At 42.4% G+C, this 26,779-nt stretch overlaps 1 protein-coding gene across 1 annotated transcript; it reads left to right on the top strand.

Annotated features, from left to right (window-relative positions):
* Positions 1–701: 701 nt before the first annotated feature.
* Positions 702–21,819, top strand: LOC104609565 (tryptophan synthase alpha chain). The gene is made up of 9 exons (XM_010275911.3): positions 702–977; positions 2,019–2,165; positions 2,256–2,321; positions 2,756–2,864; positions 5,456–5,532; positions 19,354–19,431; positions 20,343–20,420; positions 21,358–21,417; positions 21,501–21,819. Exons 1-9 carry the CDS (start codon positions 717–719, stop codon positions 21,633–21,635), a joined length of 1,011 nt encoding a protein of 336 aa, XP_010274213.1. The 5' UTR covers positions 702–716; the 3' UTR covers positions 21,636–21,819.
* The last annotated feature ends 4,960 nt before the right edge of the window (positions 21,820–26,779 follow it).

The raw sequence follows: 26,779 nt of genomic DNA, 5'->3' as shown, positions 1-26,779 counted from the left end.
CGTTCATCCGCCTCCAATTCCTCAACTCCAACGTTTAATTTACATCAATTTACCGAAGAGTGTTAAATGGGTCTGATTTCCGTTTTACACTCTCATAAATCCATCGGTGTGTTAAACTCCTCCATCTAAATTTGTATTTACACAGCTTTCAAACGCAGTCTAGGGTCAAATCCAGGGGTTGCCGGCCGGAGAAAAAAAAAAAACCCTTATATAATGACCATTTTATTCGTATAATATCACACATTTTTGTACGGATAAAATTTATCAATTTATACGATAAAAAATTGTTTACCCAAGTCTCAAGACGATAATGCTTAATATTTACGTAGAGAAATGAATCTGTCTCTCGGGAAATGGGAATCATTATTTTTCGTAATGACCATTTTTTCTTTTCCGTCGTACCCGCCAAACTCACCTACCCCGTTTACCGGAAAACGAACGCCCCCGGTCTGTCCACAGTTTGTTCGAAGGCGGGTTTCACGGTACTAAAAAGTAAAAACATCACAAATCGTCCGATGAAACGATCATAATCATAAAAAACTCAGACCCAATACCCGGTTCACAGGTTCGACTATCCGGGTTGAACTTGAAAATACTGGCTTAAAGCACTGTTACGTCTGTTAACAGATCACACGTGTCCAATAATGCACACGAGATGAGAGTACGTTGCAAGACCGATCCGAGGAGTTTCTATCCCTCTAAATCCCGGTCTCAATATGCCAATCACATCAGATATCACGGACGAGCACGACAGACCTGCTGCTGCTGCTGCTTCAGGGGGTGCGATGGCCGTCGCTCTGAAATCAAGTTGCCTTCTACAACCCAAGAAATCCCTCAATCAGAGTCGTCATTTCCTCCTCTTTTCCACCAAGAAATCCATTGTTTCAGTGAAGTCTCGGTCACCTATGGCTTCTATGGTTGTGGCTCCAACTGTTGGGCTCTCTGAAACATTCACCAGACTCAAACAGAAAGGCAAAGTGAGCATATGGGTCTTTTAAACTTGGGAATCTCTTTTCGTTGTTTATCTTTTACTGTTTTCCTTTGTATGTGTAAGCAGTTTTCTAAAATCTCCGTACTTCAGTGTTTTTCTTTTTCATATATTCACTTTCGGTCTCAATGTTCACAACTTGACATTCAACATTGTTGTGGATACTCGTGATTCAGATGGTCTGTGCCTGCATTTTTCTGCGATGATAAACTTTACTTGGGTTTAATAGTTTGTTCGTCATCGTCCTGTAATGGAAAAGCATGTTTTAGAATTGATGGAGAGATTTTAAATGCGTTATCCAATTGTCATTCTGTAGTTTGGAGTTCAACTTGCTACAATGTAGAAAAAGTTTACATATATCACCCTGTTGGTCTGTTAATCATTTGATTTGAGTACTAATTAGGGAGTTATGCTACCTGTTCTACATGCAACTCTGTAGTCCATTTCAATGTTATAGGGCTATGGGGAAGTTTCTTTGTCGTTGTTCATGTTCTTTTAAGGTTGTAGTGGAGACAATGCCCCATTTGTTGAGAAAACAAGGAATAATAATACATGAAAAATCGTTACCTGTTGTAATACACAGATCAAACCAGTTACGTGCCCATAGCCCCACCGAAAAGAAAATCTCATTTTTAAGGTCTATATATCCAAAGGTACAGCTGTAACACGAAAATGTTATGTTTCTTAATTTGAATGTCTTAATTACCCAAAGTCCCATATACCTGGTAGATTAATCTCCTTTCTGAAACCTCCAAATTTATAAGTTCTTATGGGTATGAGGTACCATGTTATTGCTACTTGGATGCTGCAATAAAGTTCCATTTTTTTTTATCCCAGGTCTTGTTTTATATAATTTGTTGCCACCCAATATACATGCTGATATAAGTGATCTAATTCTGAATGAAGATCATTTTTAATTTTATCAAATCCCATTCCTATTATATTGTATATGCAATCTGCAATTATCTTTGTAAAGAACTGCTTGTTTCTTAATATCACTCTATCTGATGAGCATGCCTTTGATGCAAAGGTTGCATTTATCCCATACATCACAGCTGGTGATCCTGATCTTTCGACTACAGCAGAAGCATTAAAGGTGCTTGATTCTTGTGGATCAGACATAATTGAATTGGGTGTTCCATACTCTGATCCTTTGGCAGATGGTCCAGTTATCCAGGTACCACTAAGTATTAATTTCTTTCCTGTTCTTCCATTTCTCTTTCTTGGTAATTTTTCTTAAGCTATTGATTTTCTATCAATATTTCAGGCTGCTGCTACACGTGCTTTAGCCAGAGGGACCAACTTTGATGCAATTGTTTCCATGTTAAAAGAGGTAGGATCTCAGATGCTTCATTAAACATGGAATATGTGTTTGCAGACGTTTGGACAAGCTCACACACACACAAACTCTCATTTTAAAAACAGCTAGCTAAAAGGATATGTGTTTACTTCAACATTAAGGTTGCTTTTGGATAAGCTTCTGGATTTGTGCTTTTAAACCGCAAGGCTTCATGCTTTGGGGCTAAAAAGTGTTTTGGAATTAGATTATAATATTTTTAAAAGCAATCCTTAGCAAACACTCAAAACAACTTTTTGGCGCAACTCTGTTTTCCATGGTCTAAAGCTAAAAAGTGAGAATTTGTCCAAATAGAGCCTATGGATTTCATAATAATTTCTGTTATACCTGTGCATGAAATTTGTTTGTTTCTGTACTAGAGTAATTTGCTATAAACTTTTAATATCAGGTTTTCCACATTTGCTAAGCAGGTGGTCCCACAACTATCTTGTCCAATTGCATTATTTTCATATTACAATCCAATTCTTAAGCGCGGCATTGAGAAGTTCATGTCTACTGTAAAGGACGCTGGTGTACATGGTAATGTATCTCTCTGTCTGAAATAATCTTGCTTTGCTAATGTCTGAGGGGAAAAACTAACGAGATCAGGTTTATCCAATGATCATACCATACCTGGATAGGGAATTAATGTAGGTCTTACTAATGAACACTGTTTGCTTAGTTTAATGGAGAGTTCAACCCTTTGGCAGCCTTTTGTTGCATCAATTTGTGAAAAAAAAGCTATATTTCTACTAGGTTCTGTTATAATTTAGGGAATCAATCTCAAAGTGAACCCTATTGAAAAAATTGATATGACTAACTGGTTTAAGTGACTTTGGGGTATTCTTTTAACTTGCTCCATTATAAAGCAAGGTTTAAATTCATAAAAAAATTAGAAAAATCTCCTTAAAAATCCATCTTTCTAGAAAGGTCAAAGTCTTGTTTAGTTTGTCTCTATTCTATTTGGAGTTTCTTCCTTATTATTATTTTTATTTTGCCAGTCTTTGCTTCTTGCAGAAATAATCTTCTCATTAACCATTATTGTTGAGAAAGATCATTAAGTGTTTACCAAATTTGGAATGGAAAAAAGATTAGCTATGTGTTTGGTATAGCTTTTGTTTATTAAATAAACTTTTGTACTTGATTTGTCTTCAAAACCGAGAAAAAGTGGTTGATAAACGTTTTTCTGTGATTTATTGACAACTAGATGTGACATCAGTGGAACAGTAAATAAACGCTTAACCTTTGGGGGAAGCGTTAAAATGAAGCTTCCCCCAACGGTTGGCGTACACGAAAATCAAGACCAAAATTTATCAATACCTATGTGTATGAATTGGCATGATGGGACAAATGCTGATGTGGCGATGACATGGCACCGTTTATCAAATAAACGGATGCCATACCAAACACCGCCTGGATATGCCTCTTACACCAATAAGAATCCAATGAGGGGAACATAGTGTACACTGACACATAAAAAACAGAATGCACAACGGCACAACAAGGTTGTCTACAAGAAGAACTTTTGAGCTTAGGAGTCTGCTCTAGCTAAATGAGCTATTCCTTATGGAAAATAGAAATCTTCTTTCTCTTATGAAGTGCTGAAGGGCCCAGGACCATCTGAACCGGAAAGCATTCATCCCACTACCAAGTATGAATTGCCTTTGACCATTAGCTAACTCATTCCTAGGAAGTAACCAAGTCTCAGTCCTTGCAATAAGCAAAGTATCTTGGCTTTAGGCCTCTAAGTGTGAGCTTTTAAAATTAAAATTTTAGTTGAATTCAGAAATCACAAACTTTCAGCTGCTTGCTTCAAAGAATGTTACTGAGAAAAAATATGGAATACAATCCCCCTTTTTGATTATTGAAAATATATGTTATCTTATCTCAAAAAAAGTTAGTTTACTATGGATATTCTAGAACAAGGAACTAATCTTTTGTAGAGATTATTTATGTTTTTGCAAGAAGAGAAGTTTACAATCCTGTTGGTAATAGTTCTGGCACATAGTTTTCAAGGCACCAAGGCGAGGCTAGGTGACAGGGGGGCGCCTTGTTGCCTAGTCGCCTAGGCGATGGATTTTTTTAAGTGAAAAATACATATCCTAGGAAGTTCCCTAGGTTCCATAACCATGTTTCCTTAATAACTATCCATAATTTTCATAAGAAAATTATAAAATTCATGTTTATGTCTAAAAAATCAACATATTTATGAGAAGAAAAAGAATAAAGAAAAGAAAATTCAAAAAATATGGGGACTGAACCCCTATTTTTGTTATATGAAAAGAAGAAAAGAAAAGGGTGGAAGAAGAAGAAGAAGAAGAAGAAGAAGAAGAAGATGTGAAGGAAGAAATGTGTTGATTAGACAAAACTTTCAGTTTTTCCCTTACTTATTGGTTCAAATTCTGAAGTCCTTGAGGGTTCAATACATCAGTTAGCAATGTTTGTGTTGATTAAACTCTAACAAATAAGAAAATAATAAAAAGAAATTAGTTTATAAACACAAAAAATGAATATTTTTGTTTAATAATGTCTGTTTTATAATTTCTCAAAAAAGTAACAATATAAAAGTATTTTATAAGACACTATACAACTGCTAGGTGACTGGGCGAGGCGAGCCTCCAAGGGCGCCTTGTCGCCTTGACAACTATGTTCTGGCATGTTGAAATGCAAGTGGAAGTGAACAAATGGGTCTATGCATTTCTCTGTCATTCCATGCAGCAGCCATAGAGTTTTAGTTCAATAGCCTTTTTCTATGTTGCAAGAATTGTTGTTCCTTTATATTCTAAAGAAAATATAAGAAAGTGAAAACAAGAATTGTTGTTCCTTTATATTCTGAAGAAAATATAAGAAACTAAAAGGTTTTTATTCATATGGAAGAAGTGCAATATAGAGGATATGGCATTGATGTGGACAAGGATCATTATGCACATGACTAATTTTGGGATTCTCCTAAAAGATGGATGCTTTTGGACCTTACATATGTTGTAAACTCTTTTCATCCTTAAACACAATAAATCCCAGAAAGTCCGAAAGCATCCAGAAACATACTTACCAGTTTCCCATACTTCTTTCTTTGTTTCTATTATTCACTTATTGTGTTCTGTATAATTTTTTATTCAACTTTCTTTCAGGGCTCGTGGTCCCAGATGTGCCTCTGGAGGAGACTGGAATATTGAGAAAGGAAGCTGTTAAGAACAAAATTGAATTAGTAGGTTGCTGAATTGTTCTTCTTTTTTTTTTTTCAATTTTCAATTCTTTATCTTTTGGCTTGCTCAGGTTGTATGCACATGCTTACAGTTGTAGAATAAATATTTAAAATTATTTAGTATGACAGAAACTGCTATTTTACTTAAAAGGCCTGACATTTGTGACTAAAGTGAAGAAAGTTAATAAGCCATTCTATGAGTTGTTAGAAATGTGTATGCTGAGATGGATAAGTGGAAACACTAGAAAAGATAAGATAGGAAATGAAGCCATTTAAAGGAACTTAGGAGTAGCTCCAATAGGTGTGACAAAATAAGAGAAAGTAGATTTAGGTGGTTTGATCACATGCATAGAAGACTATCAATAGCACCTGTAAGAAGAGATGATTTGTTGTAAGTTAAAGGGGCTAGAAGGGATAGGGGTAGACCAAAAAGGACATGGATAGAACTAGTAAGAAATGATTTAAGCGTAATTTAACAATGGATATGGCATTAAGCAGAACAGAATGGTGAAGCAGGACTCATGTAACCAACCGCACGTGGTTGGGATAAGGCTTGGATGATGATGATACATTCAATGAATTAAGTAGTCGTACAAGACTACAGATTTGAACAGTAAATAAAAGAAAATTAGAAGAGAAGAGAAGAGAAGAGAATAGAAGAGAAGAAGAGAGATGGAGAAGAGAAACTCGTGGAAGGGTTTTAGGAGAAGAGAGTGGTTGGTTGTGTTAAAACAGCCGCCCCACCCTTTGAATTTATATACATAGTTTCCTAATTGTAAAAGAACTTTAATGCTTACATGGCAAGATAAGATAATTAAAAACTAATCCTAGATAAGATAGAATAGGATTAAAACTAATCCTACTAGGAAAGCTAATCCTAATCAATGACTTAATTAAATCTAACTATAACTCAGGCTGTCACACGAGTACACTAATGTGGGGCCCACACTTTCCTACACTCCCCCTCAAGTTGGGAGTAGATGTTTGTCATTTCAACTTGCATAGTCTTCTTCTAACTTCTTTCTTGAAACAACTTTGGTGAGAAGGTCTGCAAGTTGCATGTCAGAGGTGATGTAGGGGAGGCATACTTCTTGAGATGTAACACTTTCTCTAATAAAATGCCGGTCCACTTCAGTATGCTTAGTTCTGTCATGCTGTACTAGATTATGGGCTATATTAATGGCAGCCTAGTTATCATAGTACAACATTAGGGGTTTCTCATAAGCAATACCCAATTCCTCAAGTAATGATCTTAACCATAGAATCTCAGCCACACCATTTGCCATGGACCTATATTCAGCTTCAGCATTGGAACGAGAGACAACACTTTGTTTCTTACTCTTCCAGGAGACCAGATTACCCCCTACACAGGCACAATATCCAGAGGTAGATCTTCGATCATCAATACACCAGCCCAATTAGCATCTGTGTAGACTTCTATCTTCATGTGGTCATTTTTCTTGAACAAAATGCCTCTGCCTGGGGACCTCTTCAAATATGCTAATATCCTCTCAACTGCAAGGAGATGAGTAGTTCTGGGAGAGTGCATATAGTGACTTACTACACTGACTGCATAACTGATGTTAGGTCGTGTGAGGCTAAGATAGAGAAGTTTTCTAACTAACTGTTGGAACATAGCTTTATCTTCAAGAGGCTCTCCACCCTCTGCACTAATCCTGTGGTTCTGTTCAATAGGTGTGTCCACAGGCCTAACTCCCAACTTTCTTGTTTCTTCTAGCAAATCAAGGACATACTTTCATTGAGAGACAAAAATCTGATGCTTGGATCTAGCTACCTCAATGCCCAAGAAGTATCGTAGTTCCCCCAGATCTTTCACCTCAAACTCTTGATGAAGAAGTTGCTTAAGAGACTTAATTTCACCAGTATCACTCCCTGTTATTACAATATCGTTCACATACACAGCAAACAGAGTTACGGAAGAATCCACTCTCTTAATAAACAAGGTGTGGTCTGACTAGGCCTACACATATCCGAACCTATCAAGGGCTCGTTTGAATCTGTCAAACCAAGATTTGGGGGACTGTTTTAGTCCATATAAAGCTTTGTTCAACCGACAAACCTTTTTCTTTTGTCTTTGTACCATAAAATACCGGAGGCAACTGCATGTAAACTTCTTCCTGCAAGTCTCCATTGAGAAAGGCGTTTTTAACATCCATCTGATACAACAACCAAGAGTAACTAGCTGCAAGAGAACCATTAGCATGTAACCAAGCCCTATACCTTACAACAAAACCATTAGCATTATGTTTCACAGTGAATGCCCATTTACATCCAACCAGTTTCTTACCTTTAGGCTGATCAACTATCTCCCAAGTATTGTTTCTGATGAGGGCATCCATCTCTGCTTTTATTGCATCTTTCCATTTTGGTACTTCCAATGCTTCCTGTATTGTTCTAGGAATGGAAATATCAGCAATGGATGCGAGAAAAGACTTATAGGAGGGAGACAAATGATCATAGGACAAGAACTGAGAAATGTTGTGAGCTGTGGATGTGGTACAATGACGCTTGCCCTTACGAACTGCTATGGGAAAATCAAGATCATCTAATGAAGGTGAAGGCTCCATGGTGGGATGTCTCTCATCTGTAGTATCTGTGGTACCTGGATCTGGATCTGCAGAAGGAACTAGGGCTACTGTGGTACTGGGATCTGGATCTGTAGAGGAGACTGTGACTAGCCTGCACTGTTGATGTCCGAAATAAACCTGTCTCCATTGTCTGTGATAGGCTCTCACATCTCTGCACCTTTGACAACCTTCCCCATTACACCCTTCTTCACTTAATGGGATTGGTAAAGGAACTTCTAATGAGCTGCTTCTAGCCTCACTATTCTCCTCTTGAGGAGAAACCCTTGGATAATAGGGTTTATCTTCAAAGAAAGTGGCATCCATTGAAACAAATCTTTTTCCAGAAGTCGGTTCATAACAACAATATGTTATGGACACATTCGTTGGTAAGACTTACCGCCGCCGCCGGCAGCAGCACTGAGGAGGGGCCCACGCGACAGCTCATTAGGGGCCCACACTTATCTCTGGCCAACTCGCCACCAGCTTACCTTATCCCTTATCCCATCTATCCTTATCTTATCTCCTATTCTTAGTAGGAGTTTTGTTACCATTAGAAGTAGGTAGTTTATTTCCCATAAGAAGTAGGAATTTGAGTTTGATTAGAGATAGATTATCCTAGCCGAATACAATAAGGAACCCCTTCTTGTAATCTCCTATTTAAGGAGCTAGGAATTGAAATAAAGGTATTCAGTTTTCAATCAAGAAAGAGCTTAGGAGAGTTAGGGTGATCTCTTGAACAAATCACCCCCTAGTTCGCCACCATAGGGTCTGCGCACAAAGGGAGGGGCAAGGGAAAGCTAGGAGTTTTCCCCGTGGACCAACCCGTGACAAGATCCTACGCCCGAGCCCATTACATTTTGGTATCAGAGCCAAACGTCATGGGCGACATGGAGCAATTATCATCCAGGGTCCACGAATTAGAGCACCAACTCGTGGAGAACCACGCGGAAGTAAGAGAAGTCAAGGAAGATGTCAAGGAGCTTCGGCGCCTACTCGAGTTGTACTTCTCCACCAGGGAGAAGCTCTGAAGGGGCGACCACCAACAACAGCCGTCGGCCAGAACTGGTGGAGGGCTCCGGCAAACGACAGAACGCCACCCCAACAGCAGCGGTCATACCCAAGTACAGTCGATTGGAGTTTCCCTCATACAGCGGCAGCGGCGATCCACTAGGATGGCTATACCGCTGCGAGCAATTCTTCTGTAATCAGCGCACGGAGGAGAAGGATAAAGTCAGCCTAGCCGCATTCCATCTGACAGACGAAGCACAGCTCTGGTTCTACCGAGTGGAGCAGGAAGAACCAGGACTTAGTTGGGATCCGTTCAAGTCATACTGCCTCCTTCAGTTCGGACCCCCATTAACAAGCAACCCATTGGGGGAATTAATTAAACTCAAGCAGACTGGGACCGTAGCCGAGTACCAGCGGCAATTTCAAACCCTTCTCGCCAGAGCCTCTTCAATACGCCCAGATCAGTAGGTGGATATGTTCACCGCTAGACTAGCCGAACCTCTGAGAGTCGATGTAGAGATGCAGAGCCCTCCCAACCTGGTCACTGCAATGAACTTAGTTTGTGCTTTCGAGTGCAAGCTACAGATCAGCCGAGGGTAGTTCAACATGGGGCGTTCAACGACTTCTTGGGCAAACCCGAAATCAACTGGAGGAGGGTCTTCGTTGGCAGCCAGCAGGGAACAACGACTTCACACAGGTAACACTTCCAGATCTGCAACCAGCATAGGAAGCAACATAACGACACCTCCCATCAAACGCTTATCTAGAGCTGAGATGGCGGAACGTCGAGCAAAAGGTCAATGCTTCAACTGCGACGAGTTGTACTCAGCCAGGCACCGTTGCAAGCGGTTATTCTGCCTCCTGGTAGATGAACTAGAGGAAGAAGAGGAGGAGCATACAACACTGGAACCTGAGATCTCCCTCCACGCCATCACCGGATTACAGTACTCCCAAACCATGCAGTTGCAGGCACAAGTGACAGGGAAACCTGTGCGTATTCTGGTGGACTCAGGAAGCACACATAATTTTGTCAGCAAGCAAGCAGCCCTCCAACTGAAACTGCCGGTGGAAGGCAGACCGCAACTTCAAGTGGCCGTAGCAAATGGGGAGAGAGTTCATAGCCCTGGGATCTGCCGGAATATCCAAATACAGGTTGAATCTGAACCGTTCTTCATGGATTTATTTGTACTGCCCCTGGACGAGTTCGATATAGTGCTTGGAATCAAGTGGCTCATCACTCTCGGCCCTATCCTATGGGACTTTAGTGCTCTGACCATGACTTTCAACCTGCATGGGAAACAAGTCACATGGAAAGGAACCAAGTGAGAGCGAAAAGACCACAGGTGCATACTCTCCATGGCGACACCATGCACACCGCAGAGATGGAGAGACTTCTCGCTGACTTCCCGGATGTGTTTTCAGACCCCAAGGGACTCCCACCTGTCAGATCGTGTGACCATTGGATCCCTTTAATTCCAGGATCAGAACCCGTTGTCGTCCGGCCATACCGCTACCCACACCTGCAAAAAGATGAGATAGAGAGCCAGTGTGCGGATATGTTGAAACAAGGAATTATCCGCCCTAGCCGCTCCCCCTTCTCCTCGCCAGTCCTAGTGGTACCGAAACAAGACAACACCTGGAGGTTTTGTGTGGACTACAGGGAACTTAACAACAGAACCGTCAAGGACAAATTTCCAATTCCCGTGGTAGACGAACTGCTAGATGAACTCCACGGGTCTCAATACTTCTCTAAACTGGATCTCAGATCAGGGTACTTCCAGGTTCGGATGGCCCCCGAGGATGTGGAAAAGACAGCCTTCCGGACACATCACGACCACTTTGAATTTCTGGTCATGCCATTTGGTCTTACCAACGCTCCATCCACATTTCAGTCTTTGATGAACGAGGTTTTTCGACCCCACCTCCGCAGATTCGTCCTAGTATTTTTCGACGACATCCTGGTTTACAGTACATCATGGGTGGAGCACGTTCGTCACCTACGAACGATTCTGGAACTACTGCGCCAACATAAACTCTTCCTGAAGCGGGCCAAATGTTCCTTCGGGGAGCGATGGGTCTTTTATCTGGGGCATATAATCAGCGGGAAAGGTGTCTTGGTAGACAGTTCCAAGATTCAAACTATTTGAGAGTGGCCCAAACCTCAATCCACTAGGGCTCTCCGCGGGTTCTTAGGACTCACCGGATACTACCGCAAGTTTGTAAAGGATTACAGACTCTTGGCTGCCCCATTAACCAAGATGCTGAAGAAGAACGCATTTCAGTGGGATGAAGCAGCGGACGTCGCCTTCACAAACTTAAGAGATGCACTCTCCTCCACCCCCGTGCTGCAACTACCCAACTTTGACCTGGAATTTACGGTGGAGTGTGATGCTTCTGGTATAGGCATTGGAGCAGTACTGCAACAGCAAGAGCACCCCATAGCCTTCTTTAGCTAGAAATTAGCTGACCGGCACCTAAAGCTACCGGCCTACGAGCGCGAGCTGATTGGGCTTGCCAAAGTCGTCCAACACTGGAGGCCATACTTGTGGGGGAGACCTTTCGTCATCAAGACAGACCACTACAGCCTCAAGTACCTACTAGAGCAGCGGCTTACCACTCCACCCCAACAGCACTAAGTAAACTGCTCGGGTTTGACTTCCGAGTAGACCACAAGGCAGGGGCTTCAAATCGGGTCGCGAATGCACTATCCAGGCGTAACGAAGATGCTATACACCTTTGTGCAATCTTTCGGCCCCGCGTCGCCCTATTGGAAAGCATTAAGGACGTGCTACCCTAGTCATCAGCATGGAGGGACCTGGTTCAAGAGCTACAATCTGGAGAACCCAAACCGAACTGATCCATCCACGACGGCCTAGTACTATACAAGGGACGGGTATATCTTCCAACCGATTGTCCATTAATTACCACCGTTATCTCCAGCATTCATAACGCCACACATGAAGGGGTTCAGAAGACGTTGCACCGCGTCCGCACCGATTTTCATTGGCACGATATGCGGGCCTCAATTCGGGATTTCATCCAGAATTGCTCCATATGTCAGCAACAAAAATGGGAGAATTTACACCCAGCCGGCCTCCTCCAGCCTCTTTCACTTCCAACATAGATCTGGGCTGATATCTCCATGGACTTCATTGAGGGCCTGCCCAAGGTCGGTGGAAAATCAGTCTTCTACGTGGTAGTGGATCGTTTCTCCAAGTATGCTCATTTTATCCCCTTGGCTCACCCATATAGCGCAGTTTCGGTGGCCCACGTCTTCTTCACACATGTTTTCCGCTTGCATGGGCTACCCGAGTCCATCATCAGTGATGGGACCCGGTCTTTACCAGCACCTTCTGGAAAGAGCTCTTTTGATTGCAGGGAACGACTCTGTCTTTTTCATCCGCCTACCATCCGTAGACGGACGGGCAAACGGAGGTCGTGAACCGTACCATAGAGATGTACCTCCGCTGTTTCGTGGGTGACCAGCCACGGCGTTGGGTGGACTGCCTCCCGTGGGCCGAATACTGCTACAACACATCCTATCACTCCTCTCTTGGCATGACTCCATTCCGGGTTGTCTATGGCCGGGAACCCCCCCGCCTACTGTCCTACGAACCCGGTTCGACAAGGCTGGAAGAAGTCGATCGTAGTCTACAAGATCGCGATGCCCTCCTGGCAGAAGTCACTTCCCGCCTACAGCAGGCTCAGACACGTATGAAGAGTGTCTACGATCAGCACCACAGAGAAGTAACTTTCGAGCCCGGACAGTTCGTGTGGTTGAAGCTCCAACCCTATCGGCAACACTCTCTCAAAGGCAGATTTCCCCCTAAATTGGCCCCCAAGTTTTACGGACCCTTCAAGGTACTACGGCGAATCGGGAAAGTTGCATATCAGCTCGAGCTACCAGAGAACAATAGGCTCCACGATACCTTCCATGTGCCCCTACTCAAGCCTTTTACAGGGAGTCCTCCTGATCAAGTACCTTCCCTACCCCCCTTGAAGGACGGCAGACCCATTCTCCAACCTCGGGCTCTTGTTCGGTCACGCGTCAATCAGGGTACCTTCGAAGTCCTTGTGGAATGGGACGGACTACCATCAGCTGAGGCCACCTGGATTCCCTGGTCTGATCTTCACAATGCCTACCCAGACAACGAGCTTGAGGACAAGCTCGTTGTCCAGGAGGGGTGTGATGTTATGGACACATTCGCTGGTAAGACTTACCGCTGTCGCCGGCAGCAGCACTGAGGAGGGGCCCACGCGACAGCTCACTAGGGGCTCACACTTATCTCTGACCAACTCGCCACCAGCTTACCTTATCCCTTATCCCTTATCCCTTATCCCTTATCTCATCTATCCTTATCTTATCTCCTGTTCTTAGTAGGAGTTTTGTTACCATTAGAAGTAGGTAGTTTATTTCCCATAAGAAGTAGGAATTTGAGTTTGATTAGAGATAGATTATCCTAGCCGAATACAATAAGGAACCCCCTCTTGTAATCTCCTATTTAAGGAGCTAGGAATTGAAATAAAGGTATTCAGTTTTCAATCAAGAAAGAGCTTAGGAGAGTTAGGGTGATCTCTTGAACAAATCACCCCCTAGTTCGCCACCATGGGGTCTGTGCGCAAAGGGAGGGGCAAGGGAAAGCTAGGAGTTTTCCCCGTGGACCGACCCGTGACGAGATCCTACGCCCGGGCCCATAACACAATATCCCTTTTGAGTTTGGGCATAACCAAGGAAAATACATTTGGAGGCCTTAGGATCAAATTTGGAACGATGGGGACCAAGGATTTGAACGAAGCAAGTGTACCCAAAGGTTTTGAGTGGAATGATAAACAATTCTTTATCAGGGTATAAAAGGGTAAATGGAGGTTTCATATCAAGAACCTGTTAGGGAATCTGATTGATTTGATAAATTGTTGTAAAAATAACATCCCCCCAAAAACGTATAGGCACATTTGAGGTAAACATAATGCCTTTGGCTAATCCCATGTTCAAGCATGTAGGAGGCTAATGGGTTTGCAAAATATTCTTTTGCATTATCAGATCTAAAAATTTTAATTTTAACCCCAAATTGGGTTAAAATCATTTGATGAAAGATCCGGGTTAATGCAGGAATCTTATCTCGAGAACGCATAAGATAAACCCAAGAAAACCGAGTATAATCATCAACAAATAATAGGAAATATCTGTACCCTCCCATGGTTGAGGTACGATAGGATCCCCAAACATCAGTATGCACAATTTCAAAAGGAATATTGCTTCTGCTATTACTTAATAAATAAGTTGTCCTGCAATGTTTTGCAAGTTCACAACTTTCACACTTCAAACTAGACACCTGAATAGATTCAAATAAACTAGGAAACAAACTCTTCAAGGCTTGAAAGGATAAATGACCCAGCCTATTATGCCAAAGCATCACCTGATCAACAGACTGAGAAACAAAGGATTTCTTAGTTTCACTATCTTCCTGATGAGCACTTCATCCAAGTAGGTAGATTCCATTTGTCTCACGGCCAGTCCCAATCACCTTTCTTGTCTCCAGATCCTGAAAAGCACATCAATCCGGAAAAAAAGTTACTGAACAATTTTGTTTTTTTGTAATGCTACTAACTGAAAGCAAGTTAATATTAAGCTTAGGAACATGCAAGACAGAGGATAGGGAAATGGCATCAGACAATTTGATGTCTCCTTTGCCAGAAATAGGAACAAGGGATCCATCAGCAATGGACACTTTGTCTTTACCAGAAGATAAATGATAGGTAGAGAAAAGTGATGGCAAGCCAGTCATATGATCAGATGCTCCTGAATCTATTATCCAAGAATTTTTTGTATTACCTAGAGCTGATGGTGGCTGAGGAGATGAGACTGAGTTACTAACTTCACTTTCCAATTGTGTCAAAGCAGCTCGGACAGCAGCTAGGGTGTCTAGTGCCTCTTGAGGCTGTTGAGGCTGCACTATCAGTGTTAACAACCATATTGGCATTCCCCTTTTTGTTTCTGAGTTTTGCTGGAACCAAATGTGGATATAACTTCCAACAAGTGTCTTTAGTGTGTGTAGGTTTCTTGCAATGTTCGCACACTAGGTCTTTCTTAGCCTCTTTCTTCATATCCTTTTTCCTTATCCCCCCTAGACTTGGGTTTAACTGCTGCCAGGGCAGATTCGAAAGGCTGCTGCTGCAACATAACCTCTCTCCTAGTCTCCTCATTGTGCACTAGGGAATAGGCTTGAGACAGAGCCACACCCTCTCTTGTTAACAGTTGTTGTCTTATAATATCATACTCAGAATTTAGACCAGCTAGGAACTCAAATACTCTATTAGTTTTAACTTGTCTTCTGTAAGTCTGTGCATCTCTCTGACTTTCCCATTCTATTGTCTCAAGATGGTCAATTTCATGCCATAGAGATTTTAGGGTTGAAAAATAAACGGAGACCTGTTTCTCTCATTGTTTGAGATTTCTAACTTCCAATTTCAGCTCATAAAGCCCTAGCAACATTAAGGGGCTGAGAGTAGGTTTCTTTTACAACATCTCATATTTCTTTAGCTGTTTTTGCCCATAAGTAATTTCGGCTGATGTGTGGCTGCATGGAGTTGCACAGCCATGTCATCACCAAATAATTTTCCTGAATCCACTTAGCATAAGTGGGATCCTCTTTAGTTGGTTCCTTCACATCCCCCAACAAGTAGTTCAGTTTTCCTCTCCCCCAATGGCCATCATGGATGATTGGGACCACTCTAAGTAGTTTGAACCATCAAACTTTACAGTTGTAATATGGAAATAGTAGTAAAAAAAATCTGTGACAGTCGGCCTATTGAGACTGATAGGTAAGAAATAACAGTTCTGTTGTAACAGTCCTGCTGAAACAGCTCTTCCAGAGAGCAAAGAAGTCGAGGGAGACAAATCCTGAAGCAATAACAGCCCTGAAACTTGAAGGTTTTCTCTTAAACCCTAACAAGAACTACAGAAATCTTCTGGAGTTTTTTTCATACCTCTTATCAAGGTATTCTTACTTCTGATCTTAAGAAAGATTGAAAAACTTACCAGAAAATTCTGAAGCGCTCTGATCTTGAACCAGAAATCTTCTGAAATTCTGACTGCAACCTCCAGTACTGATCGAACAGAAATCCTTTGAAATTCTGATCGCCACCTCCAGTACTGATCTAGGGTTGATCTTGATCCTTTTCTCTTCCTCTGATTCTTCCTGGTTATCAAGGATACAATCCAATCTTTGGACTGTTGCTGTAGATAACCTCGAAGAATCAGCCGAAGAGAGCTTTCTCTATTCTTCCAGCCCTAGGGAACTCTCATGTGATCGGCTGGATCAAACTCACATGAGACTCCCTAATCCAAACTCTGATACCAAGTAGTCGTACAAGACTACAGATTTGAACAGTAAATAAAAGAAAATTAGAAGAGAAGAAGAGAGATGGAGAAGAGAAACTCGTGGAAGGGTTTTAGGAGAAGAGAGTGGTTGGTTGTGTTAAAACAGCCGCCCCACCCTTTGAATTTATATACATAGTTTCCTAATTGTAAAAGAATTTTAATGCTTACATGGCAAGATGAGATAATTAAAAACTAATCCTTGATAAGATAGAATAGGATTAAAACTAATCCTACTAGGAAAGCTGATCCTAATCAATGGCTTAATTAAATCTAAGTACAACTCAGGCTGTCACACGAGTACACTAATGTGGGGCCCACACTTTCCTACAAATTATTAATACTATTCTGTATTTTTTTATTGTTTTTTGGCCTATTTGTATTTTACTTTAAAGTTTAAACATGTCATGTACATATACCGTCATATGCACTGATGCCCAGAACTTTGGCAGATGATACTTTAATTAACTTTAAAACTATTAAAAGCTATATGTTATGATAAGTATGTGCCGGTAAAGTGTAGCATATTATGCATATGTTTCTGTTATTCTTTCTCTTGTAGGAAAATATCACATGGTATAATGGTGGGTTGTTGTTTCTAATCCCCTGTGAATCTAAGATAATGTATCCTGAAACATGTTAAGAATCAATATTTGTAAAATCTACATACTGTGTGCTTGTGTGCTTTTGGCAAGCTTAGATGCACATATGGTTCTTCTTTCCCATCAGATGTTTCAAAGAGGCAGGTCACAGAGGTTAGAAAAGAGAATAGAAAAACTTTAGGAGCTGCAATAGCTAATAGGAGGGGGCTGTGGTTACAGGAAATCTAAAACCACATACCGTATGTGAAGAGAAGCCATTACTGTGTACTAGCAAGCAAAAGCATACAACTAATCTGGGGCACATGAAAAATGCCTAAGGTGCAACTGTGTATCTGTATGAAATGCTAGCCCAAATTTATTTTTCAATCCCACGCAAGGTACCTGAAAAAATAGAAGATATATTAGCTACCTTACAAAATTCCAACTGGACTTAGAGCTTATTCATTTGAGAATCCTCCACCTGAAATGGGACATAGACATCTGTAGATATTTTGCTCAAACTTAACTCTTCCAGCTCATATCCATGTCAAATCATTACCAAAAACTGTTTCCATAACAATGGATTTATCGTTTTTGTGTAAAAGTGGATATAGAATACCAAAGGGAGTGTTTCATGTTTAAAGGTTTATTGCATTAAAGAAATAGAAAGTGAGAATAGAATACCAAATCGATAGAAAGTGAGCTTCTATTTGTACAAAGGACCTTTTACATCAACACAGTTATACTTTACCTTTGCTCAAAAAAAAAAAAAAAGGCCAACCCATCCGTACTCCAAGGTTTTATTGCTTTAAAGAAAATTCTTTGTACAATTTTGAAATGTCAGCCGTACGTCAAAGGTTTAAGAATAAGGAAAGACTTCAATTATCATAAGCTGTTGGTACTTGGTAGAGGGGTGGGGGGGGGGGCTCAAAAGTCATAATGGGGTGGTTTAAAAACAATAGTGTGGGCAATGGCTACACAGACATATCTTTGAGAGACATCAGGCATCTAGCTAGAGAGGTGTCAAGTAGATTCATGAGGGTTCAAAGATAATGTAATTGTAATCGCAGATTTACTAGCTAAGATAATAAAAACAATATAAAGGTAAAGGGGCAATGGGTCAGGTAAGCAAGGCTACCCTAAAACAGTGGGATGCTTGGGTACTCCTTGTACATATCAAATATTCTTTTCTGAAAATTCCAGTTACTTATTAAAAGGTCCCAATTATCAGTAGATTAAATAAAAAAATAGTTGTGAAATTATGATATTACAAATTACTTGCAGCATTAACCAATCAAGCCTATGGCTATTTATGACGTACCATGAGTTTTCTTGTTTCATGCAAGTTTACCACTCTCCCAAAGGAACTAAAAATAAACAATGAGTGGAGAAAAATATTTTCTTAGCATTTCATTATTTTTATTAATTTGGGCTATTGGCAAATGTGCAAATGCAGGCTTGTGTCTAAAAGTGGCCTCTTGATGCTAAAATTCCAGAGTTTTGGTCCATATCCAGTTCACCCCTTCCACAATCTTGGATAGTTGGACCAATGTTTTTAAAATCTTACAATTATTGTGAAGCCCAAGGGTCTTGATTTGAATCTTTGGATTCTATTCCTCAATATTACAATGTATCTGATTTACGATTAGAATCAATCTAATAATGACCTAGTTTTGTACTTTTCATTTCTTTATTTATTTGTATGCTTTTTGGGCCCTTACTAGGAGGAGATGTACTTGGGTTATTTAAAGTTTATTCAAAAGCTTTTTTTTAGGTTTATTTTTCATCATAGTAGGTTAAAAATCCCTTGTGTGGGTTAGTTAACTTCGTAGTCAAACTTGATTAAACAATCTTACATAGTGTTCAAGTGGTAGACTTCATGACAATTACTTGAATAGTGGATCTGGATTGAAAATGCTGCAACTTTTTTTTTTTGTATATTTAAACTTCTAGTGTATAAATACTTTTAATTTTTTGATAATTTTTAAAAAGGTCAAAGTAATCTTCTGATTTATGATATGATATGATTGGTGAGCTTTATTGTAAATTTTGTTTAACACAATAATTTGCTGATACATGGTGTTGGCATTTTATGTTTATTTATGAGATAATATATAATGGTCATACCTGATCCTGGAAATAGGAACTAAACTATTTGGTGCTATCCTAAAAGTTCTATATTAAACAGTTATATCTGACAATAGCTTTTGTTGCTTTGTTTAATTAATCTTTATGCAATTATCTTACACTACTTTATTGTGCATTTGAGGTACTTCTCACAACACCTACTACTCCAACAGATCGGATGAAAGCCATTGTTGAAGCTTCAGAAGGATTTGTTTACCTTGTAAGATATTCTGCAGTAAATATGCTTTCCATGTCTTTTCTTTGAGTTGAGAAGGATAGTTCTGAATCTTCAGCATTTATTTTGAGTATTAACAGTAGAAATTATTTCATTATGTATGAAAGAATGGTAATGAGGCTAGCACCTGCTCCCTTCCCGATCATACATTCCCTTTTACAAAGTACCTCAAAACATTTCTCTTTTGTTCACCCCTTGTCTGGCCATGTTGTCTGCCACTACATTTGCATATCTATATGTCCATGTAAAGCTTGCATTCAATTTTGATGATAAAATTTTCAGCTCCTATAAATCATTCTGGTCCTCATTTGTTATCTTTCAGCCATCTTATCACCACCTTCAAGTACCCTTTCGCAACAAGTTTCCTTGGTTTTAGGTCCCTTGCAAATCTTAGGCTATGCACTGCTGCCTTCAGTTCAGCCTTGATAGAGTTTCCTTCCCCTATAGAGCCTAAAAACATAGCTAGAGTAATCCCCTTGTGGTACCTAAAGACTTCCCCAGTACCTGATTTGCCAGGGTTTTCCAAAACGCACCACCAGAATTTAATTTTACTTCTTCATTTGGTGGAGCCCAATGTGATAAGACCGCATCCCTATGAGTAGTAGTAGCTGCTATCACGCTTCAGCCCTAAACAAGTCTTCAACAGGAAATGCTTAAAAAGTTTTTAAGGTTTTGATCCAATGGGCAGTTTTTATATGTATGCTCTCCTTGATTGATTCTAGAGTCCTTGTCCTGTGTTTCAAGACTTAAAAATATTTACTTGTTATTATTTGTTCTTATTGGCTTATTATCACATGTTTTCTTACAAAGTAGATTAACAATCTATTCATAAATTTGTATGGCATTGAAATCGCCACAGTCTTAACATTATTTAAATGTTTTAACGAGGTAAACAGGTGAGCACAGTTGGAGTTACAGGAGCTCGTTCATCTGTAAGCTCACGGGTTCAGTCTCTTATACAAGAAATTAAAGAGGTTTGTTGGTTTAATATGTATTTCACACTAAATATAGAAAATTGTTTTTTTCTAGATTAAAGGACATAAAGTTTCAACCATTCCTTGCGAGCAAATCTATGAAGTAGGAGGCTGCTCTCTATTGTGAACTTTTTGGACAACTCTTGTAAGATACAAAGAGAGTTGCTAAAGTGCAAGATTCAGAAGAATCGGAATGTTGTACCTACTAGAATAGTCAATTATGCACCGTAGCTAGTAAATTCATATTTGGTCCACACTTCGGAATTGATTGCAATTTTTTTATGAATAACTGCATATTTCATTAATGGAGAAAATGTAAACAGTGATTACAATAGAAGAGTACAGTCATAAGAGATAAGCCTTCTTATTTCTCCCCAAAAGTATCTTCCTTTTTCTTACAACTGTGTCCAAAATAGATGCTCTCTCCCCACCCCTTGTTTGGCTGAAGCATCTGCCAGGGAATTAGCATTTCATTTGACTCGTTGTATCCTCACTTCCATGTCTTTTGTCAGCCATCTGAATTTCTTCCTCTCATTGTTGTAATTCCACATCTTTGCCTCCTCACTTTGTAACTAGCCCACTACTATTTTCGAGTCTCCTTTAGTTTTCTAAACTTCAAGATTCTTTCCCTTGACTTCCTTCCATCATTGCCATAACTTAATTGATTGCTAAAATTCCTGGGGCATGTTTATATAAACGATATGGTACTGAATCTTATTTTTTGCTTGATTTTGGAAAATTAATAAAATTATGGACATGGGCAGTTAAACCACAATTAACGTCCATCAAATTATTATTCGAATCCCATAATTTGTACCATAGGGCTATAACCAGTCAGGAACAGTAGCCATCAATTGGAAGATGCTATGGAGCTGATTAGTGGATGATGTGAAATCCAATTCTTTGTCAATGCCTAACACTTTCCTCACACATACAGGCAACAGATAAACCAGTGGCAGTTGGTTTTGGCATATCAAAACCAGAACATGTAAAACAGGTAAGCCAAGTAGCCATGGATATTTATGCTTCCAATTTTCAAACCCCAAAACTTGATACATCTTAAACTCTTGTTGGTTACAGGTATCAGGATGGGGAGCTGACGGTGTTATAGTTGGTAGTGCCATGGTGAAAGTCTTGGGTGATGCAAAATCTCCAGAGGAAGGATTGAAGGATCTAGAAATCTTCACCAAGTCCTTAACAGCTGCAATACTTTGAACAGTTTTGCAATTTAGCAGCTTATTACTTTTTATTTTATATATACATGGCAAGCAAATAAGATCAAGAGTATGGAGTTTATCATATTTCCAGTTTCAGCATTATGTCTATTTTTTCTAGCATTTTAGTCTCTGGTAAGAAATTCATCAACTTTCAATTGAGCTTCTCCTGAGTTTCTCAAGTACCCTCCATTTCTTTCCTTGTCTCCTATCCCCATGGCCTCATCATGTCTAGCAGCTTCCTCATGCATCTTTGGACGGCATTACTTGGGTCCATGGGTCAGACATGTCTAAAACAAAACCAAATCCCACGATGTGCACTTTGAATAAACTTCTCCGTATGATGTTATTGGACCTCAGAAAATCAGGAGGCATCCCATTACTAGATAGTATTCCTCTTTTAGACATCCAATTTGACCCGGAAGATCGACCTTACAAATGTGATGCATAGTCTGGTTGGCATATATGCATGCATTCGTGGCCCACATACGATTGATGTATGTGAGGTCTATCATGCAACCATGTCAGAACTAGGGACTGGGAGTTGTGCCTTGGTCTAGGGGTGTCAATGGACCGGTTTTGGGTTGGCCTCCGTCCAAATCGAAATCCATTTGGACGGATTGGACGGACCTATAAGACATTGAATTTGGCTGGATTGGACGGACCAATATGACATTGGATTGTACCTGGTCCATCCATAATGAATTTATATTGGATTGGGCCAATATCTGGTCCATTGATAAAAGATAAGAACATAGGTGTCAAGGGACCAGGTTTGAGTTGAAACCAATCTAAGTTAACATGAATTTGAACAGATTGGACAGTCTCTGGACTGGTTCAAAATGGTCTAAAATATTAATTGGACTGGATTGGACCAGGTCTAATTGTAATGGATTCACATTGGACTGGACCGGATTGGACCAAATCCACTCCAATTGAAACCCCTACCTTGGTCTGTTTTTTCTCTATTTAGGCATGAATTCATGTATCAGTAACTAGAGCGGCAAGACTATCTCATGGATAATCCATTAGGATTCATCCCACTTCATTTTGTTTAAAAATGTGAATGCTTTTCTTCAGGTTCTTAGAACAAAATTCCTGGATTGATGTGTTCTGATGAAGGATGATTTGGCCCAACCTATAGAAAGGCGACACGTGGACGCTGACTCAGCGTAAGTGACGGCTCAACATTGTGGTCCAGTGCGGCTAAGTGATGGGCCCATAAAGCAGTTCGCTACATGGTAGCGGGGGAAAGGAGGGGCTCGCCACAATGCGAGCTCCAAGTCCCCCGAGCTACCTCAAGGGATATTCCGAGGCAAAGTTTAACTTGCGAGCTAAGAAAGTCAGCTCGCCCGAGCTCCCGAACAAGGCAAGTCATCCGATGACCAATTCTATTAAGGGTACTTCTGAAGTATTCGAAGCTCGTCGCAAAGTAGCCCGCGAATGGGCCGCACGAGCATTCCTCATGAAGCTTCTATTTAATAGGTTGTACCAAGTCAGACTGGACCACGTCCCTAACTAACGGCGCAGTCCCTGTCCTTTCGACAGTTTGTGCCCACGTATCTCAGTAGGCGGAGGCGTGCTTGTCACTTTGGGGACGTGTCACTTGCCCGGGTAAGGAGTACGTCCCAATGGCCACCTGCGCAGCCCTGGCAGGTAACGACTGTGGCAGGGGCCCAGTGGCGATTATGCCCGATCTCGCAAGAACGCTCTTATAAAAGCCCTCAGGGCAGAGGAAAAACTTCTTCTTGAGACCTCCAACCTCTCGAATATAGTGATAAGCGCGACGTCCACTCTTAGCTTTCATTTGCTCTCTTTACTTCCATACACAGTACTAACTTAAGCATCAGAGTATTCCCACTGGGCAAACCCCCGGGAATCCTTCCTTTCATCTTCTCAGGTGCCACTCGTTGCCAGCAAGGAGCCTGTCAGTCGCCAGTTAGGAGTGCCCAGATCGCGCCACATCATTTGGCGCCGTCTGTGGGAATTTGCTTCAAAAGGCCTTCCCCTCTAAATTCTTTCAGTTACTTCTTCTTCCTTGAAACAACCCGGCGCTCATGGCTTCCTCTAGCAACGTCAGACGAAGCACGGAAATGGGTAACTCCAGGGAGCAGCCCCAGTCTCCTACTGTCTATATCAGATAGTTCACCGTCCCCCTCTCAGCGGATGGAATCCCCAGCTTGAACGTGCCTCTCACAATGGCACCTGTCATCGCCCCACTCCCCGCTACAGTCGGAATGATGTTCACCGAACCCTCGGTCGTGCCCCCAGCGGCCAACCCGAACCAACTGGAGGATCTGATGCAGTGCATGAAGGCTATGCAGGCCTAAATGCAACAATTCCAACAACTTCAGCTCTATCAACAGCACATGCTGCACCAGGTCTCTCAGTACCAGTATCAACAGCAATTCCCCTAGCTGCCCCAACCCCAGCTTCAATAGCCTCAGCTCCAGCCTCAGCACCTGGCCTCGCAGCAAGCTAAATCTCGCCGCCAGAGTGAGCACTTCGGCCGAGGAGAGGCCCTCCAAAATCTCCCAAAAAACCAGGCCTCCCCCCACGGCAGATGGGAGAGACTGGCTACCCCGACCTCGCCGCGGGTGGACAGGTCGGGAGGGCCCTGGCCCGGCAGGTCAACGTCGCCTCGACAGTCGAAGTTCGGAACCCCGATCTTTGAAAACCGGTTCGAGATCCTGGCAACAAACTCCAAGCAGGTCCCTTCTGTCCGCAACCATCACCAGCAGACCGGGCTACTCCCGGCGCAAACTATTCTGGACAGCGCGGAGGTGAGCAGCACGAACGCCGAGCCCACCAAGAAGTAGAGACGCCGCCGCCGAGCTCGCCGATCTGTCACCCGCGATTTGCCCGAGCCCATGGGCAAAGAAGAGGTAGGCTCGGCTGAAGCTAAGGCTCCCCTCCTCTCAGTTTCGTCCCCCCTGTCTTCCGAACTCTTGGCAGTCCCGATGCCCAAGGATTTCAAGCTTCCCCCTCTTGACAAGTATGACGGGTCGTTCGACCCGAATGATCATGTAGATGCCTTTCAGTCACAAATGCACCTAGCGCGAGCCAGTGAGTCATGCATGCGTGTGGCCTTCTCCACTGCTTTCAGAGGAGCAGCCCGCACGTGGTACCGGAACCTGGCACCCGGGTCGATAAGAAGTTGGGCGCAGTTCGCACAAGCCTTCACGTCCCACTTTGTCACCAGCAAGCGGTGCCCGCTGATTGAAGAAAGCATCTTCAACATAGCCCAAAGAGAGGGAGAGTTCATCCGAAGTTATATCAAGCGGTTCAACGGCGCTTGTATGTAGATACCGCACCTGGACCCCACCGTACGCCTAGCAGCGGCCAAGAAGGGCGTAAAGCACAAAGAGTTCAAGTGGCACATGGTCATCAACCAACCCGCGACCATAACCGAGTTTCTAAAGCTCGCGGATAAGTTCATAGCCACTGAAGAGGAGATCAACCATAAGGGTGAGGGCGCACCCGAAAAAAGAAAGAGAGAAGGGGAACCTTCCAGTCAAGAGGACACCCGAAGAAGAAAGGAGATAGTTCGGGGAGCAAAGCCGAGTCAGTTGTTCCGAGCTCCCGCACCAGACCGAGCTGACTACACCCCACTTAACGCAAAGCAGGCCGAAATCCCGATGGCAATCAAGGACGCCCCGTACGTGAAGTGGCCGCCCCGTTTGAGGGGGAATCCCAGTGAAAGAAATAAGAGTATGTATTGCAGTTTTCATAAAGACCACGGACACAGCACCGAGAGTTGTAAAAACCTCTGCGACGAGATAGAGGAGCTCATCCGTCGCAGATATTTGATAAACTTTGTACAAAATAATAATAACAATAATAATAGTAACAGAACAGGTCGGCAAAGGGAGCACAGTAAAGACGCTCCCGAGTCCAGTAGCAGGCCGGCCGAACAACCACAGAGACAACCTCCAGAGGAGAGGCCAGTTCGGGGAACCATCCACATGATAGTGGGAGGTTCGATCGTTGCAGGGTGCACCTCAGCGGCAGCTCGGACGTCGGTTCGCGAGGTCGCCCAAAAGGAGTAGAACCCCCCAAAGCGGCCGAGAACGGAAGAGCCAATTTTCTTCACAGAAGACGATGTGCAAGGGGTCCATTACCCCCACGACGACGCGCTCGTAATAAAGGTGAGAATCAACGACTTCGAGGTTAGGCGCATACTCGTCGACTCGGGCAGCTCGGCCGACATACTCTTCAAAGCCGCGTTTGACCAGCTCCAGTTGCAGAAAAGCGATCTGAAGCCCGCAGACACTCCTTTGGTAGGCTTCAGCGGAGAGGAGGTTCGGCCCCTTGGGAAAATAACAGTACCTGTAGAGATCAGCACATGGCCTTGTGTAGTCAGATTCGAACACAACTTTCTAGTGGTAGCAACCCCCTCTCCCTACAATGCCATAGTAGGTCGACCGATCACCCATGTCTTACGGGCGATGGTCTCCACTTACCACTTGGCTATGAAGTTCCCAACAGACTTCGGTGTGGGAGTGGCGCGGGGCGACTAGCTCGAGTCCCGCAAGTGCTACGTTGCCGCCCTAAAGGGGAAAACCAAGGTGACCGATTACCTTGAGCTGGAACGACCCACGGAGCAAGGCGAAGAACGAGCCACGCTCACGGAAGAAACAGTCGCGGTCCTGACCTCAACAGCAAACCCAGCTCGGACGCTCCAGATCGGCGCCTTCGTCCAGGAGCCCCTACGATCCGAACTGGTAAGTTTTTTACTTCAAAATTTAGATATTTTTGCATGGTCCGCGGCAGAAATGCCCGGTATAGGCCCCAAACTCATAACTCACAAGCTGAACACTGATCATGTAGTTAGGCCCGTTAGACAGTAGAAATGCAACCTATCCCCGGAACGGTGAAAGCGGTCAATGGGGAAGTCGAGAAGCTCATCGCGGCGGACTTCATAAGAGAAGTCCACTACCCAAGCTGGGTAGCCAACCCCATCCTGGTAAAGAAGGGCAACGGCAAGTGGCGCATGTGCGTCGACTACACCGACCTAAACCGAGCTTGCCCAAAAGACTGCTTCCCGCTCCCCAGAATCGATCGTTTGGTGGACGCGACCTCAGGGCATGAGTTGCTAAGTTTCTTGGACGCCTACTCGGGCTATAACCAGATCAAGATGGACCC

This window comes from Nelumbo nucifera, chromosome 3, assembly GCF_055504915.1.
Source record: "Nelumbo nucifera cultivar China Antique chromosome 3, China Antique-T2T, whole genome shotgun sequence".
In the NCBI taxonomy this organism is placed as follows: domain Eukaryota; kingdom Viridiplantae; phylum Streptophyta; class Magnoliopsida; order Proteales; family Nelumbonaceae; genus Nelumbo; species Nelumbo nucifera.
Note: the sequence above shows the minus strand (reverse complement) of the source record. Positions and strands in the feature narration are given on the sequence as shown.

Bases quoted from the DNA above. Each gene is read 5' to 3' on its own strand.
- LOC104609565 (XM_010275911.3), top strand. From the start codon at position 717: ATGCCAATCACATCAGATATCACGGACGAGCACGACAGACCTGCTGCT. The intron at 2,322-2,755 runs GTAGGATCTCAG...TTTGCTAAGCAG, and splicing joins TTGTTTCCATGTTAAAAGAG to GTGGTCCCACAACTATCTTG. The intron at 20,421-21,357 runs GTTTGTTGGTTT...TCACACATACAG, and splicing joins TTATACAAGAAATTAAAGAG to GCAACAGATAAACCAGTGGC.